Source organism: Oncorhynchus mykiss, chromosome 13, assembly GCF_013265735.2.
Source record: "Oncorhynchus mykiss isolate Arlee chromosome 13, USDA_OmykA_1.1, whole genome shotgun sequence".
Taxonomy (NCBI): Eukaryota; Metazoa; Chordata; class Actinopteri; order Salmoniformes; family Salmonidae; genus Oncorhynchus; species Oncorhynchus mykiss.
Genome location: NC_048577.1, coordinates 59293045 through 59320238, shown reverse-complemented (window position 1 = coordinate 59320238; position 27194 = coordinate 59293045). Strand labels below are relative to the sequence as shown.

At 43.1% G+C, this 27194-nt stretch overlaps 1 protein-coding gene across 4 annotated transcripts in view; it reads left to right on the top strand.

The window, feature by feature from the left end:
- LOC110485268 (histone lysine acetyltransferase CREBBP) overlaps nt 1–27194 on the top strand; it is a 91650-nt gene that overhangs the window by 60662 nt on the left and 3794 nt on the right. Inside the window, exons 12-30 of one of the 4 annotated variants that reach the window (XM_036941746.1) lie at nt 351–472; nt 4363–4563; nt 4784–5056; nt 5437–5634; nt 5845–6037; nt 7187–7305; nt 7889–8128; nt 12424–12512; nt 13704–13784; nt 14179–14235; nt 14990–15067; nt 15162–15229; nt 15402–15552; nt 15922–16068; nt 24784–24897; nt 25220–25385; nt 25617–25784; nt 26078–26236; nt 26551–26832. In XM_036941746.1, the coding sequence (XP_036797641.1) occupies nt 351–472; nt 4363–4563; nt 4784–5056; nt 5437–5634; nt 5845–6037; nt 7187–7305; nt 7889–8128; nt 12424–12512; nt 13704–13784; nt 14179–14235; nt 14990–15067; nt 15162–15229; nt 15402–15552; nt 15922–16068; nt 24784–24897; nt 25220–25385; nt 25617–25784; nt 26078–26236; nt 26551–26832 (2906 nt within the window). Of the gene's footprint in view, nt 1–350; nt 473–4362; nt 4564–4783; nt 5057–5436; nt 5635–5841; nt 6038–7186; nt 7306–7888; nt 8129–12423; nt 12513–13673; nt 13785–14178; nt 14236–14989; nt 15068–15161; nt 15230–15401; nt 15553–15921; nt 16069–24783; nt 24898–25219; nt 25386–25616; nt 25785–26077; nt 26237–26550; nt 26833–27194 lie in introns of all 4 variants that reach the window. The other 3 variants (XM_036941744.1, XM_036941745.1, XM_036941743.1) reach the window with 3 other exon arrangements.

The following is a 27194-nucleotide window of genomic DNA, read 5'->3' as shown; positions in this document are numbered from 1 at the left end:
TAACAATATGCTATTGGGCTCATCATGGTGTCTAAACACTTTTGGAGTAGAATGTATTTTTAATGTCACTGTAAATGACATCAGTCATTCTACAAAAAATATCCTGGGGTGGCACCCCCCGCCCCTTTGACTTTATCCACCGTGACAAAACAAATTATAGTGGAAAAACTAACAGGAAATGTACAAGTTTGTGAAAAGTTATGATTTAGCGCCTAACTGACTCAGTGGCTCCTTCACCTGCTCATCAGAGCATAGGATTATTAATTACAACATCTCATGTGTATTGTAGACAACACTAATCCTGTGTGTGTGAACTGTATGTTTGTGTGTGCTTCTCCTCTCCCACATAGGAATCAATCAGTTCAACCCCATGGCAATGCAGAACGTGCAGATGTCCCAGGCGCCCATGGGGGCCCGCGCCGCCTCGCCCATGAACCACTCGCAGCAGATGAACATGAGCTCTGTCCCAGCGGTGAGACCTCCATGCTCCCTCTATGCCCCAGTTAACTCTTTCCTTCCTTCTGGATCTCCTTCTCTCCCTTTCTCCTCTCTCACTTCCTCTCTCTGTCTTGCTCCCCCTCTCTCACTTCCTCTCCCCCTCTCTCACTTCCTCTCCCCCTCTCTCACTTCCTCTCCCCCTCTCGCACTTCCTCTCCCCGTCTTGCTCCCCCTCTCGCACTTCCTCTCCCCGTCTTGCTCCCCCCTCTCTCACTACCTCTCCCCTTCTTGCTCCCCCTTCTCTCACTTCCTCTCCCCGTCTTGCTCCCCCTCTCACTTCCTCTCCCCGTCTTGCTCCACTAGTGTCTATAGAAAGTCTTCACCTCCTTGAGGGTTTTAAACATGGATTAAATTAGATTTTATTTCTACACAAACTACTCTACATTTTCAAAGTGAAAGAAAGTTATAAAAAATAGCTGAAAAGTAAAACTGTGGCGGGCTGACCTTAACTTTTTACCTGGGCTTTGGTCCTTTTCATATTTATTTTCATCCTGACAAACTTCCCTGCCGGTGACAAGCATACCCGTAACATGATGCTGCCCCCACAATACTTCAAAATGGGGAGGGTTTCACGCTTGGATTTGACCCAACCCCGTAGTTTTTAATTTAGGCTAAAAAGTGTTGTCTTGCAATATTATTTACAGAATGGATGATTAGGAATGGATTAAACACAGGCTTCTTCTCACTTCGTCATACAGGCCAGTAATATGGAGTGAATCCAATGTTGTTGATCCCTTAGTGCGTTCAAGTATTGTGGTGTCAGCATACTTGTATTGGGTTATCAGCAGTGAAAATAAATATGGAAGGAGCAAAGACCAGTTAAAAAGTTACATAACTCACCTCAATCCTCTGAAAACCCTGGGATAAGGTTTTGTTTATCTGTGGGACAATTACACAGATTTTTATGCAAAAGACTCACCAAAATGGCATTCCAAGAGGGTTTGTGAGTGGTGTAGTCTGTCCTGACTTGAATCTGCTTTAAAAAAGTCTGCGACAAGGTTTGAATATTGCTGTCCGTGTTGTAGCTTTGACCCTACTTTACATCACATGAGGTTTTTGTGTTGAGCCTCCATCGGTTGAGACACAACATTAAATCAAATGTATTTATATAGCCCTTCTTACATCAGCTGATATCTCAAAGTGCTGTACAGAAACCCAGCCTAAAACCCCAAACAGCAAGCAATGCGGGTGTAGAAGCACGGTGGCTAGGAAAAACTCCCTAGAAAGGCCAAAACCTAGGAAGAAACCTAGAGAGGAACCAGGCTATGTGGGGTGGCCAGTCCTCTTCTGGCTGTGCCGGATGGAGATTATAACAGAACATGGCCAAGATGTTCAAATGTTCATAAATGACCAGCATGGTCAAAATAATAATAATCACAGGCAGAACAGTTGAAACTGGAGCAGCAGCACGGCTAGGTGGACTGGGGACAGCAAGGAGTCATCATGCCAGGTAGTCCTGAGGCATGGTCCTAGGGCTCAAGTCCTCCGAGAGAGAGAAAGAAAGAGAATTAGAGAGAGCATACTTAAATTCACACAGGACACCGGATAGGACAGGAAAAGTACTCCAGATATAACAAACTGACCATAGCCCCCCGACACAAACTACTGCAGCATAAATACTGGAGGCTGAGACAGGAGGGGTCAGGAGACACTGTGGCCCCATCCGATGATACCCCCGGACAGGGCCAAACAGGAAGGATATAACCCCACCCACTTTGCCAAAGCACAGCCCCCACACCACTAGAGGGATATCGTCAACCACCAACTTACCATCCTGAGACAAGGCCGAGTATAGCCCACAAAGATCTCCGCCACGGCACAACCCAGACAGGAAGATCACATCAGTGACGCACCCCTCCTAGGGACTGTATGAAAGAGCCCTAGTAAGCCAGTGACTCAGCCCCTGTAATAGGGTTAGAGAATCCCAGTGGAAAGAGGGGAACCGGCCAGGCAGAGACAGCAAGGGCGGTTCGTTGCTCCAGAGCCTTTCCGTTCACCTTCACACTCCTGGGCCAGACTATACTCAATCATATGACCCACTGAAGAGATGAGTCTTCAGTAAAGACTTAAAGGTTGAGACCGAGTATGCGTCTCTCACATGGGTAGGCAGACCATTCCATGAAAATGGAGCTCTATAAGAGAAAGCCCTGCCTCCAGCTGTTTGCTTAGAAATTCTAGGGACAATTAGGAGGCCTGCGTCTTGTGACCGTAGCGTACGTGTAGGTATGTACGGCAGGACCAAATCAGAGAGATAGGTAGGAGCAAGCCTGTGTAATGATTTGTAGGTTAGCAGTAAAACCTTTAACTCAGCCCTTGCCCTGACATGGCCTTGAATACAGGGTCGGTGTCATTTCAATCATATCAACATAATGAATAGAATGGACCTATCCCTTCAGACCACTGCAATTTAGCTGGAACACCATTTTACATTTTAATGTCATTGACATTTTAGCTTCTAATTACTACCACAAAGATTGATGCCGGTCCACCCACCGTCAAATGTCAACTGAGATGGTCATGTCTATTATAGTATCTGTATTTCTAGGATTTCAGTAGGTTTCCTATGGAAGATTGAGGCCGGTCCACCCACCGTCGAATGTCAACTGAGATGGTCATGTCTATTATATTATCTGTATTTCTAGGATTTCTGTAGGTTTCCTATGGAAGATTGAGGCCGGTCCACCCACCGTCGAATGTCAACTGAGATGGTCATGTCTATTATATTATCTGTATTTCTAGGATTTCTGTAGGTTTCCTATGGAAGATTGACAAGAATACTTAAAAACAACATATTCCCATTCAAGTCAACATTCTCTGACGTGTGGACCTCCAACCGTCTTTGTGGTACCATTTTTGAAATTTCCATTTGGTTCCCATTTTAGTACATTTATCTGCCATAAGACAACCACCCTGTATTCAAGAGCATGTTGTTTCAACCGATGGCGGGCAAAACACAAAAACCTCAGATCAGGTAAAATAAGGTCTAAGCTACATGTGAATATGAGAGAGAGAAATCTGAGTTTAAGAGTTTTTAGGTAATTGACGTTTTAATGTTTATACACTTTTAAATTATAAATAGTTTGATAATCTTTTAAATATCATCACTCTGAACCCTTTATCTTCTCCAGTGATGAACTGGATGTCTTGGCAAATCCAATATTTAGCCGATGTCATTGCTGGTGTTGAGAAATGCTTGTATGGTGGGCTATGCAAAATAGGTGAACTTTGAGCAACTTTATCTCTTGAATGTTTTGGCATTCAGGTCCAAAATGTCACTTTCTGAGCCCATCTACAACGGGCAAAAATGTATGGAAGGTTGTATTCCAATGGAAAGGGGTGTTGTAAAATAAATGTACTCTGTAGCCTCCTCGTTTCTACTGGGAAAGTGGTTGAGCATTGTATATGTCTTAAATGAGTTGGGTTGGAGTTTCACTGTTGAATGTGTAACTACTTCTAGTTGTTGCCTCTCTGCCTTCTGCTTTCTAATCAGCACACTGTTAGTTTATTACGTCGCAGGCCTTTCATAAGGAGTATTGTCTTGGTGGCATGTGTGTGTTATTGTATCCCATTCAGACCTGGGTTTAAATACTTTTCTACATCTTAAAAAAAAACTTTGAGCATTTCCTTTAGCCCGCCTGGAGTAACAGGTTGGTGGGGTTTGCACTTTTGTGACTTTTCTATTGGTTCCATTTCACCCGGCAACCTCAATTAAGCACAGCTGAAGTTTTAAAAATAATGAATTTGAAATAGTATTTGAACCCAGTTCTGATCTCATTTAGATGCGTAGTTATTCTTGGCAAGGTCTCAATGCAAGATAGAGGTTTCCTCTCTATAACGTCTGTTTTTTTCTTCTCCTTTCCCCAGATGGGCATGTCCCCATCCAGGATGCCCCAGGTGCAAGGCATGATGGGACAGCACGCCAACAGCATGGTGGGACAGACAGCTAATCAGAGCCAGTTCATGCCCCAGAGCCAATTCTCTCCCAACACCGCCCCTGGCGGGGGAATGATGATGAACAACCTGGGCTCCCTCGGCCAGCCGCAAGCACAGGCAGCTGTCACTCAGGTGAGGAGAGAGACACTCACACAGATGGGGCTTGTGATCTGTTGCATTGATAATCTCTGCTGTTGGTTTGATCATATGTGAAGAAGCAGCGTTGTATGTGTTTATGGTTGTCAATATAAGTGTAGTGTTAGAATATGTACGTGTCTGAGTGGGTAGGTTTGTAACTCTGTGTGTAGATGTAATAGTAGATGGAGCTCTAACTGTAACTTCTGTATCCCAGCCCCCCCTACCCCGCGGCACCCCTCCACCCAACGCCTCGGCTAACCTGCAGCAGCTCCAGCACCCCCACTCCCACCCACCCCCCCAGGCTCAGCCTTCGCCGTCCTCCACCCCCACTCATGTCCCCAGTGGCGGCCTCACCGCCCAACCCCCCTCGACCCTGGGCATGCAGTCCCCTGCTGCCCCCTCCCAGCCACTCACGCCCCTGCAGCATCAGCAACCGGGGACCCCCAGCCAGACGCAGCCCAGCTCAGTGCAGCCCCCCAGCACACCGGTAAACTACCTGCTTAGGATCCACAACACTCTTATAGGGAGTTATCCTGACCTGGTGAACTGACGAGCATAACTCATGGCTAGTTATATTCTTTCACTTGGGCCCAGAGTATTTCCTGCTTAGGTCATGTAGTCAGGAAATAAATAGATGCTCTTTTTAAAGCAGCCTTTGTTACGGTCATGCAGCTTTTCCACATGTAAAAAGGTCTATTGAAGGAACAGCATGATTGGAGTGATACTAAAGCTTTATTAACAATATGGTGTTTCTTTCACATGCCAGCTCTTAATGACTTGTTGTTGTGCCAGTCAACAGTTATAGCCAGCACCCAGCCTTCGCTTTTGAAGGGTTTGAAGGGTCATTCTCAAATGTTTCCCCTCTAGCTGTCCCAGGCGCCAGCCAGCATAGATAACCGCATGCCCACCCCAGGCTCGGTGGCAGAGGTCCACTCCCAACAGGCCCCACCAGACATGGCCCAAACGGAGCACAAAGCCGAGCTCAAAGACGAGGAGGAGGAGGAGGACGACGAGGACGACGACTGTGGCTCGGGGAAAAAGCAGCCCAGCGACTTCAAAATGGAGGTGAGGATCAATATTGACTACAAGACACTTGACCAACCAGAGATTTCTATTTATATGTACATTATGAATGCAAGTGCTCTTGGATGGAAATATTAAAATGCATATGAACTCATCTGGTAAGGTGGCCATGTTGCCCTCCATCTTTCAAAACGTAGTGTCCTACAGAATGATCTAAGTGCACCCTCTAAATGTAGCTGTGCCCCATAGCAGGACGAAGACCAAAAAGACACCAAACCCCTCACGGTCAAGGAGGAGGAGCCAGATGGGGCGGAGCCTAAGCAGGAGCCAATGGAGACAAAGGAGGAGAAGAAGCCGGAGGTTAAGAATGAACCCAAAGAGGAGGAGGAGGGCGGGGTCAACGGCACTTCAGCGTCCACCTCCCCCACCCAGAACCGCAAAAAAAGTGAGGACCTGGTTTCTATAAAACTAGCCGGGGCCAGGAGTTTTTCCAATGACAAGTAGTTTTTCCCCAGTTGGTCCTATCTTATTGCAGCTCTTTCCTCAGTTATGTCAGTCCTTACCTTTACCCTGTTTAGTTTATTAGGATCCCCATTAGCTACTGCAAATGCAGCATCTACTCTTCCTGCAGTCCACATGAAACGTACAAATACATGACAAAATACAGAACCGTAATAGACTAGAACAACCGAAGGTATTACAATTACAAAAATAAGAGTTTGATATTGGAAAGATGACAAGCGACAACATACTATTTAAACACTATATTCCTATATCCAGTTAAATGAGCTCTTTAGAGGAGAGGTGATGTGATTCAATATGTTCTGTTTGTAAAGCTAAGAGAGTAACCTCTGACCAGAGCATTCCACTATGAGACGGCTCTATGCAGAACTGAGCGATGCATTCAATGTGTTTTTGGTTTGGGTGCTGTGATTCAATATGTTCTGTTTGTAAAGCTAAGAGAGTAACCTCTGACCAGAGCATTCCACTATGAGACGGCTCTATGCAGAACTGAGCGATACATTCAATGTGTTTTTGGTTTGGGTGCTGTGATGAAACCCATGGTGGTGTGTCTGTTTTGTAGTGTATGTAATAGATTATACTAGTGGTTAGTATTCAACACATTTCTTAAAAAGACTAGAAGATAATTAGTACATTTCTCCTCAACCATGAGACTATCATGCATGTTGTTGATATTTGTTCTGTGTGTGCTGCTCTGAGCCAGCTGCAACTTTGCCAGGTCTTTCTTTGCTGCACTGGACCGTATTACCGGACAGTAATCAAGATGAGATGAGACCAGAGCCTGAACAACTAGGACAAGTTGACCTTTGTGTCAAAAACACAGAGCATCTTTTTACAACACATACCTCTCTCCCCATCTTCACAACAACTCTGTCAATAGGACTTGACCATGATAACTGACCCTGTGAAGAGACTGAAGCGTTCTGAATGTTAGATAGAAATAGAATAAATAGTCTTCACAATGTCCCCTTTCCACATGACAGATTATACTTTTTGTTCTTCATGATAGATTTCTATGATGTTGTACATGATTCATTTGAATAGAGCCCTGACCGCTCTGTCCTTGCTGCAGTCTTTAAGCCAGAGGAGCTGCGCCAGGCCCTGATGCCCACACTAGAGGCCCTCTACAGACAGGACCCCGAGTCTCTGCCCTTCAGACAGCCTGTCGACCCCATGCTGCTGGGCATCCCTGTGAGTACACACATACTCATGTACATACACTTAGATAGTCGTACACCCTGAGAGTCTTTCTCTTGATTGGTTATGCCTAGTCATGTATTGATATGAAAACAAATGACAAATGAACTCGTTACTCAGTTCTATGCAGATTTCATAGATCTAGCCGAGGCTCAATAAGGATTAAGGATCTCTCTCATAACCATGTCCATATCATTCTGGTCAGAGCTATCAGTGAAGCTCTCACAAAATCGGTGAAGCTCTCACAAAATCGGTGAAGCTCTCACAAAATCGGTGAAGCTCTCACAAAATCAGTGAAGCTCTCACAAAATCAGTGAAGCTCTCACAAAATCAGTGAAGCTCTCACAAAATCAGTGAAGCTCTCACAAAATCAGTGAAGCTCTCACAAAATCAGTGAAGCTCTCACAAAATCAGTGAAGCTCTCACAAAATCAGTGAAGCTCTCACAATATCAGTGAAGCTCTCGCTCACAGCCACATTTCATTGATTGTCCTGAAGCTTGGTAGCGAATGATAAGGCACCATTAACTCAGTACCACTTAACTCTCTTCTAACCATTCCCCTCCTCCCCCCCTTCAGGACTACTTTGACATAGTGAAGAAACCTATGGACCTGTCCACTATAAAGCGTAAGCTGGACACGGGTCAGTACCAGGAACCCTGGCAGTACGTGGAAGACATCTGGGTCATGTTCAACAACGCCTGGATCTACAACCGCAAGACGTCCCGCGTCTACAAGTACTGCTCCAAGCTGGCCGAGGTGTTTGAGCTGGAGATAGACCCTGTCATGGTCAGCCTGGGCTACTGCTGTGGCAGGAAGGTGAGATGATGGGAGGGAAGGAGGAGGGATGTTAGTGGAGGAAAGAGGAGGAGTAGAGCGGGAGGTTAGTGGTGTTTGAGCTGGAGATAGACCCCGTCATGGTCAGCCTGGGCTACTGCTGTGGCAGGAAGGTGAGATGGGAGGGAAGGAGGAGGGATGTTAGTGGAGGAAAGAGAAGGAGTAGAGCGGGAGGTTAGTGGTGTTTGAGCTGGAGATAGACCCCTCATGGTCAGCCTGGGCTACTGCTGTGGCAGGAAGGTGAGATGATGGGAGGGAAGGAGGAGGGATGTTAGTGGAGGAAAGAGGAGGAGTAGAGCGGGAGGTTAGTGGTGTTTGAGCTGGAGATAGACCCTGTCATGGTCAGCCTGGGCTACTGCTGTGGCAGGAAGGTGAGATGATGGGAGGGAAGGAGGAGGGATGTTAGTGGAGGAAAGTGGAGTAGAGCGGGAGGTTAGTGGTGTTTGAGCTGGAGATAGACCCCGTCATGGTCAGCCTGGGCTACTGGAAACTCTCAGCTCTAATTGTAGGTTATCGTTAGGGCCAGGAGAAACTCTCGGCTCTAATTGTAGGTTATCGTTAGGGCCAGGAGAAACTCTCGGCTCTAATTGTAGGTTATCGTTAGGGCCAGGAGAAACTCTCAGCTCTAATTGTAGGTTATCGTTAGGACCAGGAGAAAATCTCAGCTCTAATTGTAGGTTATCGTTAGGGCCAGGAGAAAATCTCAGCTCTAATTGTAGGTTATCGTTAGGGCCAGGAGAAACTCTCAGCTCTAATTGTAGGTTATCGTTAGGGCCAGGAGAAACTCTCATCTCTAACTGTAGGTTATCGTTAGGGCCAGGAGAAACTCTCAGCTCTAATTGTAGGTTATCGTTAGGGCCAGGAGAAACTCTCATCTCTAACTGTAGGTTATCGTTAGGGCCAGGAGAAACTCTCATCTCTAATTGTAGGTTATCGTTAGGGCCAGGAGAAAGTCTCAGCTCTAATTGTAGGTTATCGTTAGGACCAGGAGAAACTCTCATCTCTAACTGTAGGTTATCGTTAGGGCCAGGAGAAAATCTCAGCTCTAATTGTAGGTTATCGTTAGGGCCAGGAGAAAATCTCAGCTCTAATTGTATGTTATCGTTAGGACCAGGAGAAACTCTCAGCTCTAATTGTAGGTTATCGTTAGGGCCAGGAGAAACTCTCAGCTCTAATTGTATGTTATCGTTAGGACCAGGAGAAACTCTCAGCTCTAATTGTAGGTTATCGTGAGGGCCAGGAGTTACCTAAATAGGGAGAACTTGTGTCCCTTGATATACGGGTTTGTTAGCCAGGTTTGGGCTGTTGACGCCCTCAAGGTGGGAAACCATGGCACATTGCTGCTGATGACCTACAGTGCATTCGGAAAGTTTTCAGACCCCGTTTCCACATTTTTTTGTTACGTGCCAGCCTTATTCTAAAATTGATTAAATAAATAAAAATCCTTATCAATCTAAACACAACACCCTATAATTACAAAGCAAAAGCAGTTTTTTTATAAAAAAAATAAACTGAAATACCTTATTTACATAATTATTCAAACCCTTGTCTATGAGCAGCAATCGGTGAAGAAGGGCCTTTGAGGGACATGACCAAGAACCCGATGGTCACTCTGACCGAGTCCCTCTGGAGATTGGAGAATGAATCAATTTTTTAATTAAAAATAATAATAATTAGCCAGAAGAAAGCCCTTCTTACATCAGCTGATGTCACAAAGTGCTGTACAGAAACCCAACCTAAAACCCCAAACAGCAAGCAATGCAGGTGTAGAAGCACGGTGGCTAGGAAAAACTCCCTGGAAAGGCCAGAACCTAGGAAGAAACCTAGAGAGGAACCAGGCTATGAGTGGTGGCCAGTCCACTTCTGGCTGGGCCGGGTGGTGATTATAACAGAACATGGCCAAGATGTTCAAATGTTCATAAATGACCAGCATGGTCAAATAATAATAATCACAGTGGTTGTAGAGGGTGCAACAGGTCAGCACCTCAGGAGTAAATGTCAGTTGGCTTTTCATAGCCGATCATTCAGAGTATCTCTACCGCTCCTGCTGTTTCTGGAGAGTTGAAAACAGCAGGTCCGGGACAAGGTAGCACTTCCGGTGAACAGATCAGGGTTCCACAGCCGCAGGCAGAACAGTTGAAACTGGAGCAGCAGCAAGGACTCATCAGGCCAGGTAGTCCTGAGGCATGGCCCTAGGGCTCAGAGAGGAGAAATACTCAAGACATAAGACTGACCCTAGCCCCCGACAAACTATTGCAGCATAAATACTGGAGGCTGAGACTGGAGGGGTCGGGAAACAATGTCGGCCCGTCCGACGATACCCCCGGACAGAACCTTCCAGAAGGGCAACAATCTCTGCAGCACTCCACCAATCAGGCCTTTATGGTAGAGTGGCTAGACGGAAGCCACTCCTCAGTAAAAGGCAACATGACAGCGCGCTCGGAGTTGGCCAAAAGGCCTCCCAGACCATGAGAAGCAAGATTCTTTGGTCTGATGAAACCAAGATTGAAGTCTTTGGCCTGAATGCCAAGTGTCACATCTGGAGGAAACCTGGCACCATCCCTACAGTGAAGCATGCTGGTGGCAGCATCATGCTGTGGGGATGTTTTTCAGCGGCAGGGACTGGGAGCCTAGTCCCAATTGAGGGAAAGATGAACGGAGCATTATACAGAGAGATCCTTGATGAAAACCTGCTCCAGAGAGCTCAGGACCTCAGAGTGGGATGAAGGTTCACCTTCCAACAGGACAATGACCCTAAGCACACAGCCAAGACAACGCAGGAGTGGCTTCAGGACAAGTCTCAGAATGTCTTTGAGTGGCCCAGCCAGAGCCCGGATTTCAACCCGATTGAACATCTCTGCAGAGACCTGAAAAAGCTGTGCAGCGACACACCCCATCCAACCTGACAGAGCTTGAGAGGATCTGCAGAGAAGAATGGGAGAAACTCCCCATCCAACCTGACAGAGCTTGAGAGGATCTGCAGAGAAGAATGGGAGAAACTCCCCATCCAACCTGACAGAGCTTGAGAGGATCTGCAGAGAAGAATGGGAGAAACTCCCCATCCAACCTGACAGAGCATGAGAGGATCTGCAGAGAAGAATGGGAGAAACACCCCATCCAACCTGACAGAGCTTGAGAGGATCTGCAGAGAAGAATGGGAGAAACTCCCCAAATATAGGTGTGCCAAGCTTGTAGCGTCACCTAAGACTGAAGGCTGTAATCGCTGCCAGAGGTGCTTCTACAAAGTACTGAGTAAAGGGTCTGAATATTTTTGTGATGTGTGATATTTTTTTTGCAAGAATGTCTGAACCTGTTTTTGCTTTGTCGTTATGGGGTGTAGATTGATGAGGGGAAAAAACAATCTATTTTAGAATAAGACTGTAACTGAACAATGTGGATAAAGTCAAGGGGTCTGAATATTTTACCACTGTACTGTCATTTAAGAGGATACAATGCCCTGCAATTCTAATCAGGTTTTACTGGTCACATACACATATTTAGCGGATGCTTGTGTTCCTAGCGCCAACAATGCAGTACTATCTAACAATACACACAATCTAAAAGTAAAATAATGGAGTTAAGAAATATATGAATATTAGGTAGAGCAATGTCAGAGTGGCATTGACTAAAATACAGTAGAATAGAATACAGTATATACATATGAGATGAGTAAAGCAGTATGTCATCATTATTTGAACTTGATTAAAGTGACTAGTGTTCCATTATTAAAGTGGCCAGTGATTCCAAGTCTATGTATATAGGGCAGCAGCCTCTAAGGTGCAGGGTTGAGTAACCGGGTGGAAGTCGGTTAGTGATGGTATTTAAGTCTGAAATGACAAGACAAGAAACATCCCTAACCCCTCCAGACATGCATAACCATGCGCTGCTGTGTTTACTGTGTGACAGACAGCCAGCCACCTGTATGACCCCATGGCTAGATGGTCCTTAAAAAAGATTGAAACACTTGACTTAATATGATGAGCCTTTTGACTTCCTGTCGTACTTGTGACACTGAGGGTGCTTCCCAAATGGCACTCTATTCCCTATGTAGTGCACTATGCCCTATGGGCCCTGGTAAAAAAAAAAAAGTATACTACATAGGGAATAGAGTGCCCTTTGGGATGTAAGCCTGAGACTATACGTACCAGTGAAAGGGGAACTTTCAGAGGAACACTAGGTTTTAATTTGGGAGAATCTGTGGACAGGACTGACCTGGCTGAATGCTAGACAGTGTAGAAGTGGATTCACTAACCCTTTCTCCCTGTGTTCCTCCACAGTTTGAGTTCTCACCCCAGACCCTCTGCTGCTATGGCAAGCAGCTGTGCACCATCTCCAGAGACGGAACCTACTTCAGCTACCAGAACAGGTAAGTCCACACTCCTGGTGGTGGTGGGGGGGGGTGGTGTGTGTTGTAAGTAGGCAGGACAGGTGAAGGAAAGGGGGAGATGGAGAGAGAAGGGGGAATAGGATTGTGCTCTCACAGTACATTGTAATGTTAGTTCAGGTACATGTAAAACAATGAATAATTATGTTGAGAGTATTCTAAGAGGGTATTTCACCAGAGGGATGGTGCGTACTGGATACTGGAAGGGTTACATGTTGTTAAAAGTAGTGTAGCCTACATTGACAGGATCTTCAGGTTTCCCTTCAAGCCCGATGTGCTGCAATATCAGCACCACTGCTCCCCCTGCTGTTCACACATTGCTATTGCACTTCAGTAGCTCCAAATATTGCGGATGCATTGCAGTTGCATGTAGTGGAGTTAATCTGAACTCAGCGCAGTGAAGCTCGTTAGGGTTAACTACTCTATCCCTTCTGGAAGCATGTTGATGCATTTTACACTAGTTATTTACCCACATTACCCACATTTTTTAAAAGTAATTTCAACAAAAATTGTTATGAAAAGTTCCAAAGACAAGCAGAGGTGATCCATATGTCTGTGTGTTCTGTGTGCATCCCTCTCTCCCCTACATCACCAGGGCTGGCATTCACTCCAACAGTCTCCCAACTGACATCATCATATCAATCATATCATATGCCTGCGCATTACTAAAGCTTTACGTGGAGAAGTAGTGGAACCTAGTAGTTCAGCGAAGTGGTTATACTTAGTAGTATGGATATTCAGATGTACTAATGATTTACTTTGCTTATGTTAACATTCATGTTCCTCCCATCAACATGGTTAGTGTTCCTGTGTCATTTCAGTATAACACTATGAGAAGATGTGTGAATGACTGTCATGACCATTCTCATGGTGACTAACCTGTGTTCTACCTTCACTCTGCCCTGTCCTCTTGTCTCTGTCCTGTCTTTCTGTCCTCTTGTCTCTGTCCTGTCTTTCTGTCATCTTGTCTCTGTCCTGTCTTTCTGTCCTCTTGTCTCTGTCCTCTGTCCTCTGCCTGTGTTATGCTCTGCCATTCTGCCACCCATTGTGCCATTCTGACAACCATTTCCGCAACTCATTCTGCCACACGTGTGCCGGCTTGCCAACTTTCCCTGTGCTTCTGCTACTGTGTGCCCGCTCTAGCTCACCCAAATATGGCCTTGTTGCCGACAGGTATCACTTCTGTGAGAAGTGCTTCAACGAGATCCAGGGCAATAGCGTCACCCTGGGAGACGACCCGGCACAGCCACAGACGTAAGTTCGTGGTGGAATCTGTGGTAACGTTTTCATGTCAATACATTGAAAAAACACTGGGAAACAATGCTCTGTTTGATTTGGATTAGTTCTGTAGTTTTTATATTTTTTACCAATCCTAACTTTCACTTAACTTTAATTTTCATCAATACATGACTAAGTGAACATTTTGTTAGTGGATGTAACCACCCTTAAGTCTCCACTGATTCCATCTTTCCTTAGTGGATATCCTTAGTCCATGATTATAAATACTGGTCCAGAAGTGGTAGGCTTAGTCAAAGCTTATGAAAAAAGGGAATCTGTATTCGTATGAGTGGGCTGCGTGTTGGGGGCGTTGGCTGTAGAGTATCAGAACTGATTCTAACTGGTCGTCCGTTGTCTCTCTGTCCTCCAGTATGATATCTAAAGACCAGTTTGAAAAGAAGAAAAATGACATGTTGGATCCAGAACCGTGAGTATTGGTGTACCTTACCGTCTCAAACTGTTTACGTTTGATGGGGATTTAGCCCTTTTCATTCTGCTTTAAAGCTTCTAAATCCGTTGGCGATGAGCCGTCATGTACAGTATGCATCACAGTATGCATCACAGTATGTACAGTATGCATCACAGTACTAGCTTTATTTGGACCATTTAAAAACACTAATCAGCCACACAAGTGGATACACTGCATTTAAAATACCGGAGGATGAAAGTATTGTCCTGAGCTGAGAGATCTGTCAAACAAAGACATGAAAATGAATAACCATTGATGGTGAATAGTGTATGAGCCTTGTCTCTTGCACCTGTCCCTCGCTTTTCCCATTCGATCACGGAGCGTGAGATGACCTCCCCAAGTACATGGGCAATGGTGGCTGCAAAAGTGTTTTGAATTAGGTGACAATTCTAACTGATATTTTATGTAACTAGATTCATTACTATCAGTCAATGACATTTTCCACTACATTTTTAAAGGGTGTATACCAAGGTTCGGGGTCAATTCCATTTCAATCGTGAATTTTAATGAATTGAAGTCACTTCCTGAATTGACCCCCAACTCTTGTACATACAGTTGTCCAACGCATTAGTATTTTGTCTCACGCCCATATGTCAGTCAACTGTTGTATCTATTACCCACTCTGCAGTATCTGTGAACAAGCAAGTCTCTTCTTGGAGACCGAGGTGTTGGTGTACCTTCCCTGACCAGCCTTCTCTCTCTCCTCACACAGGTTTGTTGAATGTAAAGACTGTGGACGGAAGATGCACCAGATCTGTGTGCTGCATTATGATGTCATCTGGCCATCGGGGTAAGCCTCATGTACCCTGAACAGACCAACGGCCCCCGTGTGTCTTCTGATCACTGTTTCTGACTGTCTATTTGACACTTCCACTTTCCCTCAGCTTCATTTGCGACATCTGTCTGAAGAAGTCCGGCAAGACGAGGAAAGAGAACAAGTTCGCTGCCAAAAGTAAGTTTGAGATTGTGTTGAATAATTGTGGCGATCCGAGTGGATCCACCATTGTAGACGGAAGTGATGGAAGTTATTTCAGTAACTGGTGATGAGGATGTGAGGTTTGATATGACCTGCATCTGTATAACCTGTAGGACAACTGAACTATTTGATGGTATCTTTCTCGCAGGGCTACAGACGACGAGGTTGGGCATGTACATCGAGGACCGGGTGAATAAGTACTTGAAGAGACAGAACCACCCTGAGGCCGGGGAGGTGTTTGTACGGGTGGTGGCTAGCTCCGACAAAAATGTTGAAATCAAACCTGGCATGAAATCTAGGTAAGGAAGGACTGCAGCTGCTCCAACAGTGAAATGGCCCCTTATCAATATTTTTAAAACCACTTTATTGAACATGTTGAGAAAGATGTTCATTGAGGATTGTTCTAATAAAGTTGTCTTCCAAGAGTTGCTCCAATATGTTTTTCATCTTCAGTTTGCTCCTTTGTTCATGCACCTTGGTTGGAAAGCGATGGCGCGGTAGTGTTCTTGATAGTGCTGAGGAGATTCTGTGGCAGAAGGCGTCTACACCGTTAATGATGAGTGACGTTCCCTGTGGTTGTGGATGTGGAGATTTCTCCCTTACTAGTAAAAGCACTATATAAATGTTTCATTCACTAATGAATTGATTAACTGTGTTTGTCTCCCCAGGTTTGTGGACTCGGGTGAAATGCAGGAGACCTTCCCTTACAGAACCAAAGCACTTTTTGCCTTTGAGGAGATTGACGGTGTGGACGTGTGTTTCTTTGGTATGCACGTCCAGGAGTACGGTTCCGAGTGCGCCTTCCCCAACACCAGGTAACACTTTATAACGTAGTGGTAACACAACATAATACACCTAACAGTAATACACTCCTTCCCCAACACCAGGTAACACTTTATAACTTAGTGATAACACAACATAATACACTTCTTAACAGTAATACACTCCTTCCCCAACACCAGGTAACACTTTATAACGTAGTGATAACACAACATAATACACTTCTTAACAGTAATACACTCCTTCCCCAACACCAGGTAACACTTTATAACGTAGTGGTAACACAACATAATACACTTCTTAACAGTAATACACTCCTTCCCCAACACCAGGTAACACTTTATAACGTAGTGGTAACACAACATAATACACTTCTTAACAGTAATACACTCCTTCCCCAACACCAGGTAACACATTATAACGTAGTGGTAACACAACATAATACACCTAACAGTAATACACTCCTTCCCCAACACCAGGTAACACTTTATAACGTAGTGATAACACAACATAATACACTTCTTAACAGTAATACACTCCTTCCCCAACACCAGGTAACACTTTATAACGTAGTGGTAACACAACATAATACACTTCTTAACAGTAATACACTCCTTCCCCAACACCAGGTAACACTTTATAACTTAGTGATAACACAACATAATACACTTCTTAACAGTAATACACTCCTTCCCCAACACCAGGTAACACATTATAACGTAGTGGTAACACAACATAATACACCTAACAGTAATACACTCCTTCCCCAACACCAGGTAACACTTTATAACGTAGTGATAACACAACATAATACACTTCTTAACAGTAATACACTCCTTCCCCAACACCAGGTAACACTTTATAACTTAGTGGTAACACAACATAATACACTTCTTAACAGTAATACACTCCTTCCCCAACACCAGGTAATACTTTATAACGTAGTGATAACACAACATAATACACTTCTTAACAGTAATACACTCCTTCCCCAACACCAGGTAACACTTTATAACGTAGTGATAACACAACATAATACACTTCTTAACAGTAATACACTCCTTCCCCAACACCAGGTAACACTTTATAACTTAGTGATAACACAACATAATACACTTCTTAACAGTAATACACTCCTTCCCCAACACCAGGTAACACTTTATAACGTAGTGATAACACAACATAATACACTTCTTAACAGTAATACACTCCTTCCCCAACACCAGGTAACACTTTATAACGTAGTGATAACACAACATAATACACTTCTTAACAGTAATACACTCCTTCCCCAACACCAGGTAACACTTTATAACGTAGTGATAACACAACATAATACACTTCTTAACAGTAATACACTCCTTCCCCAACACCAGGTAACACTTTATAACGTAGTGATAACACAACATAATACACTTCTTAACAGTAATACACTCCTTCCCCAACACCAGGTAACACATTATAACGTAGTGATAACACAACATAATACACTTCTTAACAGTAATACACTCCTTCCCCAACACCAGGTAACACTTTATAACGTAGTGGTAACACAACATAATACACTTCTTAACAGTAATACACTCCTTCCCCAACACCAGGTAACACTTTATAACGTAGTGATAACACAACATAATACACCTAACAGTAATACACTCCTTCCCCAACACCAGGTAACACTTTATAACTTAGTGATAACACAACATAATACACTTCTTAACAGTAATACACTCCTTCCCAACACCAGGTAACACTTTATAACGTAGTGATAACACAACATAATACACTTCTTAACAGTAATACACTCCTTCCCCAACACCAGGTAACACTTTATAACGTAGTGATAACACAACATAATACACTTCTTAACAGTAATACACTCCTTCCCCAACACCAGGTAACACTTTATAACGTAGTGGTAACACAACATAATACACTTCTTAACAGTAATACACTCCTTCCCCAACACCAGGTAATACTTTATAACGTAGTGATAACACAACATAATACACTTCTTAACAGTAATACACTCCTTCCCCAACACCAGGTAACACTTTATAACGTAGTGATAACACAACATAATACACTTCTTAACAGTAATACACTCCTTCCCCAACACCAGGTAACACTTTATAACTTAGTGATAACACAACATAATACACTTCTTAACAGTAATACACTCCTTCCCCAACACCAGGTAATACTTTATAACGTAGTGATAACACAACATAATACACTTCTTAACAGTAATACACTCCTTCCCCAACACCAGGTAACACTTTATAACGTAGTGGTAACACAACATAATACACTTCTTAACAGTAATACACTCCTTCCCCAACACCAGGTAACACATTATAACGTAGTGGTAACACAACATAATACACTTCTTAACAGTAATACACTCCTTCCCCAACACCAGGTAACACTTTATAACTTAGTAATAACACAACATAATACACTTAACAGTAATACACTCCTTCCCCAACACCAGGTAACACTTAATAACGTAGTGATAACACAACATAATACACTTCTTAACAGTAATACACTCCTTCCCCAACACCAGGTAACACTTTATAACTTAGTGATAACACAACATAATACACTTCTTAACAGTAATACACTCCTTCCCCAACACCAGGTAACACTTTATAACTTAGTGATAACACAACATTATACACTTCTTAACAGTAATACACTCGTCCCCAACACCAGGTAACACTTTATAACGTAGTGATAACACAACATAATACACTTCTTAACAGTAATACACTCCTTCCCCAACACCAGGTAACACTTTATAACTTAGTGATAACACAACATAATACACTTCTTAACAGTAATACACTCCTTCCCCAACACCAGGTAACACTTTATAACGTAGTGATAACACAACATAATACACTTCTTAACAGTAATACACTCCTTCCCCAACACCAGGTAACACTTTATAACTTAGTGATAACACAACATAATACACTTCTTAACAGTAATACACTCCTTCCCCAACACCAGGTAACACTTTATAACTTAGTGGTAACACAACATAATACACTTCTTAACAGTAATACATTCCTTCCCCAACACCAGGTAACACTTTATAACGTAGTGGTAACACAACATAATACACTTCTTAACAGTAATACACTCCTTCCCCAACACCAGGTAACACTTTATAACTTAGTGATAACACAACATAATACACTTCTTAACAGTAATACACTCCTTCCCCAACACCAGGTAACACTTTATAACGTAGTGGTAACACAACATAATACACTTCTTAACAGTAATACACTCGTCCCCAACACCAGGTAACACTTTATAACGTAGTGATAACACAACATAATACACTTAACAGTAATACACTCCTTCCCCAACACCAGGTAACACTTTATAACTTAGTGATAACACAACATAATACACTTCTTAACAGTAATACACTCCTTCCCCAACACCAGGTAACACTTTATAACGTAGTGATAACACAACATAATACACTTCTTAACAGTAATACACTCCTTCCCCAACACCAGGTAACACTTTATAACGTAGTGATAACACAACATAATACACTTCTTAACAGTAATACACTCCTTCCCCAACACCAGGTAACACATTATAACGTAGTGATAACACAACATAATACACTTCTTAACAGTAATACACTCCTTCCCCAACACCAGGTAACACTTTATAACGTAGTGGTAACACAACATAATACACTTCTTAACAGTAATACACTCCTTCCCCAACACCAGGTAACACTTTATAACGTAGTGATAACACAACATAATACACCTAACAGTAATACACTCCTTCCCCAACACCAGGTAACACTTTATAACTTAGTGATAACACAACATAATACACTTCTTAACAGTAATACACTCCTTCCCCAACACCAGGTAACACTTTATAACGTAGTGATAACACAACATAATACACTTCTTAACAGTAATACACTCCTTCCCAACACCAGGTAACACTTTATAACGTAGTGATAACACAACATAATACACTTCTTAACAGTAATACACTCCTTCCCCAACACCAGGTAACACTTTATAACGTAGTGATAACACAACATAATACACTTCTTAACAGTAATACACTCCTTCCCCAACACCAGGTAACACTTTATAACTTAGTGATAACACAACATAATACACTTCTTAACAGTAATACACTCCTTCCCCAACACCAGGTAATACTTTATAACGTAGTGATAACACAACATAATACACTTCTTAACAGTAATACACTCCTTCCCCAACACCAGGTAACACTTTATAACGTAGTGGTAACACAACATAATACACTTCTTAACAGTAATACACTCCTTCCCCAACACCAGGTAACACATTATAACGTAGTGGTAACACAACATAATACACTTCTTAACAGTAATACACTCCTTCCCCAACACCAGGTAACACTTTATAACTTAGTAATAACACAACATAATACACTTAACAGTAATACACTCCTTCCCCAACACCAGGTAACACTTAATAACGTAGTGATAACACAACATAATACACTTCTTAACAGTAATACACTCGTCCCCAACACCAGGTAACACTTTATAACGTAGTGATAACACAACATAATACACTTCTTAACAGTAATACACTCCTTCCCCAACACCAGGTAACACTTTATAACTTAGTGATAACACAACATAATACACTTCTTAACAGTAATACACTCCTTCCCCAACACCAGGTAACACTTTATAACGTAGTGATAACACAACATAATACACTTCTTAACAGTAATACACTCCTTCCCCAACACCAGGTAACACTTTATAACTTAGTGATAACACAACATAATACACTTCTTAACAGTAATACACTCCTTCCCCAACACCAGGTAACACTTTATAACTTAGTGGTAACACAACATAATACACTTCTTAACAGTAATACATTCCTTCCCCAACACCAGGTAACACTTTATAACGTAGTGGTAACACAACATAATACACTTCTTAACAGTAATACACTCCTTCCCCAACACCAGGTAACACTTTATAACTTAGTGATAACACAACATAATACACCTAACAGTAATACACTCCTTCCCCAACACCAGGTAACACTTTATAACTTAGTGATAACACAACATAATACACTTCTTAACAGTAATACATTCCTTCCCAACACCAGGTAACACTTTATAACGTAGTGGTAACACAACATAATACACTTCTTAACAGTAATACATTCCTTCCCAACACCAGGTAACACTTTATAACGTAGTGATAACACAACATAATACACTTCTTAACAGTAATACACTCCTTCCCCAACACCAGGTAACACTTTATAACTTAGTGATAACACAACATAATACACTTCTTAACAGTAATACACTCCTTCCCAACACCAGGTAACACTTTATAACGTAGTGGTAACACAACATAATACACTTCTTAACAGTAATACATTCCTTCCCAACACCAGGTAACACTTTATAACGTAGTGATAACACAACATAATACACTTCTTAACAGTAATACACTCCTTCCCCAACACCAGGTAACACTTTATAACTTAGTGATAACACAACATAATACACTTCTTAACAGTAATACACTCCTTCCCAACACCAGGTAACACTTTATAACGTAGTGATAACACAACATAATACACTTCTTAACAGTAATACACTCCTTCCCCAACACCAGGTAACACTTTATAACTTAGTGATAACACAACATAATACACTTCTTAACAGTAATACACTCCTTCCCAACACCAGGTAACACTTTATAACGTAGTGGTAACACAACATAATACACTTCTTAACAGTAATACATTCCTTCCCAACACCAGGTAACACTTTATAACTTAGTGATAACACAACATAATACACTTCTTAACAGTAATACACTCCTTCCCAACACCAGGTAACACTTTATAACGTAGTGGTAACACAACATAATACACTTCTTAACAGTAATACATTCCTTCCCAACACCAGGTAACACTTTATAACGTAGTGATAACACAACATAATACACTTCTTAACAGTAATACACTCCTTCCCCAACACCAGGTAACACTTTATAACGTAGTGATAACACAACATAATACACTTCTTAACAGTAATACACTCCTTCCCCAACACCAGGTAACACTTTATAATGTAGTGGTAACACAACATAATACACTTCTTAACAGTAATACACTCCTTCCCAACACCAGGTAACACTTTATAACGTAGTGATAACACAACATAATACACTTCTTAACAGTAATACACTCCTTCCCCAACACCAGGTAACACTTTATAACGTAGTGATAACACAACATAATACACTTCTTAACAGTAATACACTCCTTCCCCAACACCAGGTAACACTTTATAACGTAGTGGTAACACAACATAATACACTTCTTAACAGTAATACATTCCTTCCCAACACCAGGTAACACTTAATAACGTAGTGATAACACAACATAATACACTTCTTAACAGTAATACACTCCTTCCCCAACACCAGGTAACACTTAATAACGTAGTGATAACACAACATAATACACTTCTTAACAGTAATACATTCCTTCCCAACACCAGGTAACACTTTATAACGTAGTGGTAACACAACATAATACACTTCTTAACAGTAATACACTCCTTCCCCAACACCAGGTAACACTTTATAACTTAGTGATAACACAACATAATACACTTCTTAACAGTAATACATTCCTTCCCAACACCAGGTAACACTTTATAACGTAGTGGTAACACAACATAATACACTTCTTAACAGTAATACACTCCTTCCCAACACCAGGTAACACTTTATAACTTAGTGATAACACAACATAATACACTTAACAGTAATACACTCCTTCCCAACACCAGGTAACACTTTATAACTTAGTGATAACACAACATAATACACTTCTTAACAGTAATACATTCCTTCCCAACACCAGGTAACACTTTATAACGTAGTGGTAACACAACATAATACACTTCTTAACAGTAATACACTCCTTCCCCAACACCAGGTAACACTTTATAACTTAGTGATAACACAACATAATACACTTCTTAACAGTAATACATTCCTTCCCAACACCAGGTAACACTTTATAACGTAGTGGTAACACAACATAATACACTTCTTAACAGTAATACACTCCTTCCCAACACCAGGTAACACTTTATAACTTAGTGATAACACAACATAATACACTTAACAGTAATACACTCCTTCCCAACACCAGGTAACTTACACTTCAGAACGAGGATGATGATAATATAAACTCAGCAAAAAAAGAAGCATCCTCTCACTGTCAACTGCGTTTATTTTCAGCTTAACATGTGTAAATATTTGTATGAACATAAGATTCAACAACTGAGACATAAACTGAACAAGTTCCACAGACATGTGACTAACAGAAATGGAATAATGTGTCCCTGAACAAAGAGGGGGGTCAAAAGTAACAGTCAGTATCTGGTTTGGCCACCAGCTGCATTAAGCACTGCGGTGCATCTCCTCCTCATGGACTGCACCAGATTTGCCAGTTATTGCTGTGAGATGTTACCCCACTCTTCTACCAAGGCACCTGCAAGTTCCCGGACATTTCTGGGGGGAATGGCCCTAGCCCTCTCAGTCCGGTGACGCTGACACATCGCCCCAGACCATGACGGACACTCCACCTCCAAATCGATCCGGCTCCAGAGTACAGGCCTCGGTGTAACGCTCATTTCTTTGACAATAAACGCAAATCTGACCATCACCCCTGGTGAAACAGACACCGCTGCTGTCTGGTCCAGCGACAGTGGGTTTGTGCCCATAGACGATGTTGTTGCCGGTGATGTCTGGTGAGGACCTGCCTTACAACAGGCCTACAAGCCCTCAGTCCAGCCTCTCTCAGCCTATTGCAGACAGTCTGAGCACTGATGGAAGGATTGTGCGTTCCTGGTGTAACTCAGGCAGTTGCTGTTGCCATCCTGTACCTGTCCTGCAGGTGTGATGTTCGGGTGTACCGATCCTGTGCAGGTGTTGTTACACGTGGTCTGCCACTGTGAGGACGGTCAGCTGTCCGTCCTGTCTCCCTGTAGCGCTGTCTTAGGCGTCTGACAGTACAGACATTGCAATTTATTGCCCTGGCCACATCTGCAGTCCTCATGCCTCCTTACAGCATGCCTAAGGCACGTTAACGCAGATGAGCAGGAACCCTGGGCTTCTTTCTTTTGGTGTTTTCAGAGTCAGTAGAAAGGCCTCTTTAGTGTCCTAAGTTTTCATAACTGTGAATAAAAATGAAGTTGTTGAAGTGTTTCCATTACCCATTTAGGCAAATTGCGCATTAGGCCTAATACACTGGTGACAGCATGAAGCCTGATGCCCTCCCACATAGGATTCATGTCTCAGCTAGCCATCAAAACCCAGCATGGATAGAATCAATAATTGACAAACATTTGCCATATTCAAATAATTCTCGTGCCAACGTATCACCAGGGTGAAACTTGGACTCCTGTACATCTGAAATAATTGGATGGTGAAACTTGCTAGCCAACCAGAAAAGCAATTCCGGGCCTGGTTAACCAGGTTAGCTATAGTTGTCAGTGTAACAGGCCTGGTTAACCAGGTTAGCTATAGTTGTCAGTGTAACAGGCCTGGTTAACCAGGTTAGCTATAGTTGTCAGTGTAACAGGCCTAGTTAACCAGGTTAGCTATAGTTGTCAGTGTAACACACCTAGTGTCTTCTTCTCCCCAGACGGGTTTACATATCGTATCTGGACAGTATTCACTTCTTCAAGCCCCGGGCGTTGAGGACGGCAGTTTACCATGAGATCTTGATAGGGTACCTGGAGTACGTTAAGAAACTGGGGTAGGTTTTCAATACCGGTGACAACACTCCCATTCAATCATTACACTGCTTTTCCAGGCTGGTTTCCTGTACACAGATTAAGCCTAGTTCTGGAGTAAAAAGCTATTTCAGTGGAGAATATCATGCTTCTTAGTCCAGGACTAGGCCTCATTTATGTCTGTAAAACCGTTTGTGTCCAGGCAGGTTTAGGAATAGCTAAATCTTGCAAACTCATTTTGAAATAATTTCTTAACAAAGAATATTCCCAAGATATTTGTCGCAGTACCTTGAAATGCATGACGTTGAACCTAAAATCTGTCCTCCCATCCCTGGTCCCATGCAGCTATGTGTATGGTCATATCTGGGCGTGCCCCCCCAGTGAAGGGGACGACTACATCTTCCACTGCCACCCGCAGGACCAGAAGATCCCCAAGCCCAAGAGGCTGCAGGAGTGGTACAGGAAGATGCTGGAGAAGGCCTTCGCAGAGAGGATCCTCCATGATTTCAAGGTGAGACATGAAGGGGACCGTGGCTGTGTTCATTAGGCACCAAACAGAAGGCAACGGATTGGAACTCGGAGGGACTCGTCTGGAATTGGTTCAATAAGAAATTTTATTTTTAAGTGGCTTCTGTCTTAGGTCCGTGCTTACGTTTCTTATTAAATGCTGTTTTGAGTGTGGCATTGTCCCACACCATCAGCCCCATCTGTGCAGTCCAAGTAACAGGCGTCTTTTCTCCAGGACATCTTCAAGCAGGCCACGGAGGACCGTATTACCAGTGCCAACGAGATGCCCTACTTCGAAGGGGACTTCTGGCCCAACGTGCTGGAGGAGAGCATCAAGGAGCTGGAGCAGGAGGAGGAGGAGAGGAAGAAGGAAGAGAACGTGGCCTCCTGTGAGACCCCCGAGGTAAGACGGAGTGCTTTGTATGATGGAGGAGTGGACCCAATCTGACCCCTAGACACCGTGTCCTATGAATTTGTAGAGGTCTCTGAGGATTTCATTGGTATAAGCAGTACTGTGAAAACGTCTACCTATCAGAGGAGAGGGCAGATGATGGTGTCTGTCCTCCTGTCTTTCGACAGCCACTAGGTCAAAGCACGTCACAGACCTATTCTTCTTTTACCATTTATTTATGTCCATGTGTCCTCCATTGCCTCTGTTAACAGCTCTTTGCCCCCCCCCCCCCCCTCTCATATCAGCACACTGCTGACAGCAAAAACGCCAAGAAGAAGAACAACAAGAAGACCAATAAAAACAAGAGCAGCGTGAGCCGAGCCAATAAGAAGAAGCCTGGCATGCCCAATGTAGCCAACGACCTGTCCCAGAAGCTCTACTCCACGCTGGAGAAACACAAGGAGGTAGATGTCACTCACTCCACCCACTCATATAACATACACTCTAAAGCCCCGTTACCTTCCTCATCTCTCACTCCTTTAGTTGATCACAGTTTTGTAAGGACTTCTGTGGTCACATTATCTGTAGAGGCTCAGATCCAACACTAACATATCACTTAGAATGAAGCAATGCATTGAACTTGCATTCTAACTGGTGTACTAGTGTGGATATTGAAACACAACCACTTCTAGCTTGTGACTTCCTGTCCTCTCTTTTGTCTGATAATCTGATGACTCATGTCTCCCTCTCTTACCTCCCTCTCCACCCTTTCCCGCAGGTGTTCTTTGTGATCCATCTGCACGCGGGACCCTCGGTCAACACCCTCCCCCCTATCATGGATCCAGACCCCCTGCTGACCTGCGACCTGATGGACGGCCGTGACGCCTTCCTCACCCTGGCCCGGGACAAGCACTGGGAGTTCAGCTCTCTGCGGAGGTGCAAGTGGAGCACCATGTGTATGTTGGTGGAGCTGCACAACCAGGGCCAGGACCGCTTCGTCTACACCTGCAACGAGTGTAAACACCACGTGGAGACGCGCTGGCACTGCACCGTCTGTGAGGTAAGCCAGGGGGTGATGGTGCTGATTCATCACACATACACCAACACACGCTCCGACAGCATGTAATACATGGATATTGTCAATTCACTTTTTTAAACTGGAAGCAAAGGAAGTATTTTATTGTATGTTTATTTCACTTAAAAAGTGTGCTCATGCCAGATAATCGATAAATTGTCAAATGATTTTAAAGGTCTAATGCAGCCGTTTTTATCTCTATCATATTTTTTCTGGGTAACAATGAATTACCTTAATGTGATGGTTTCAATATAAATGGTAAAAAAAGGAGCTTAGCAAAGATACATTTCTCAAGTAGGATTTTTGCTATCTGGGAGTGGCTTGAGTGGCGAGGGTAAAACTGAAAA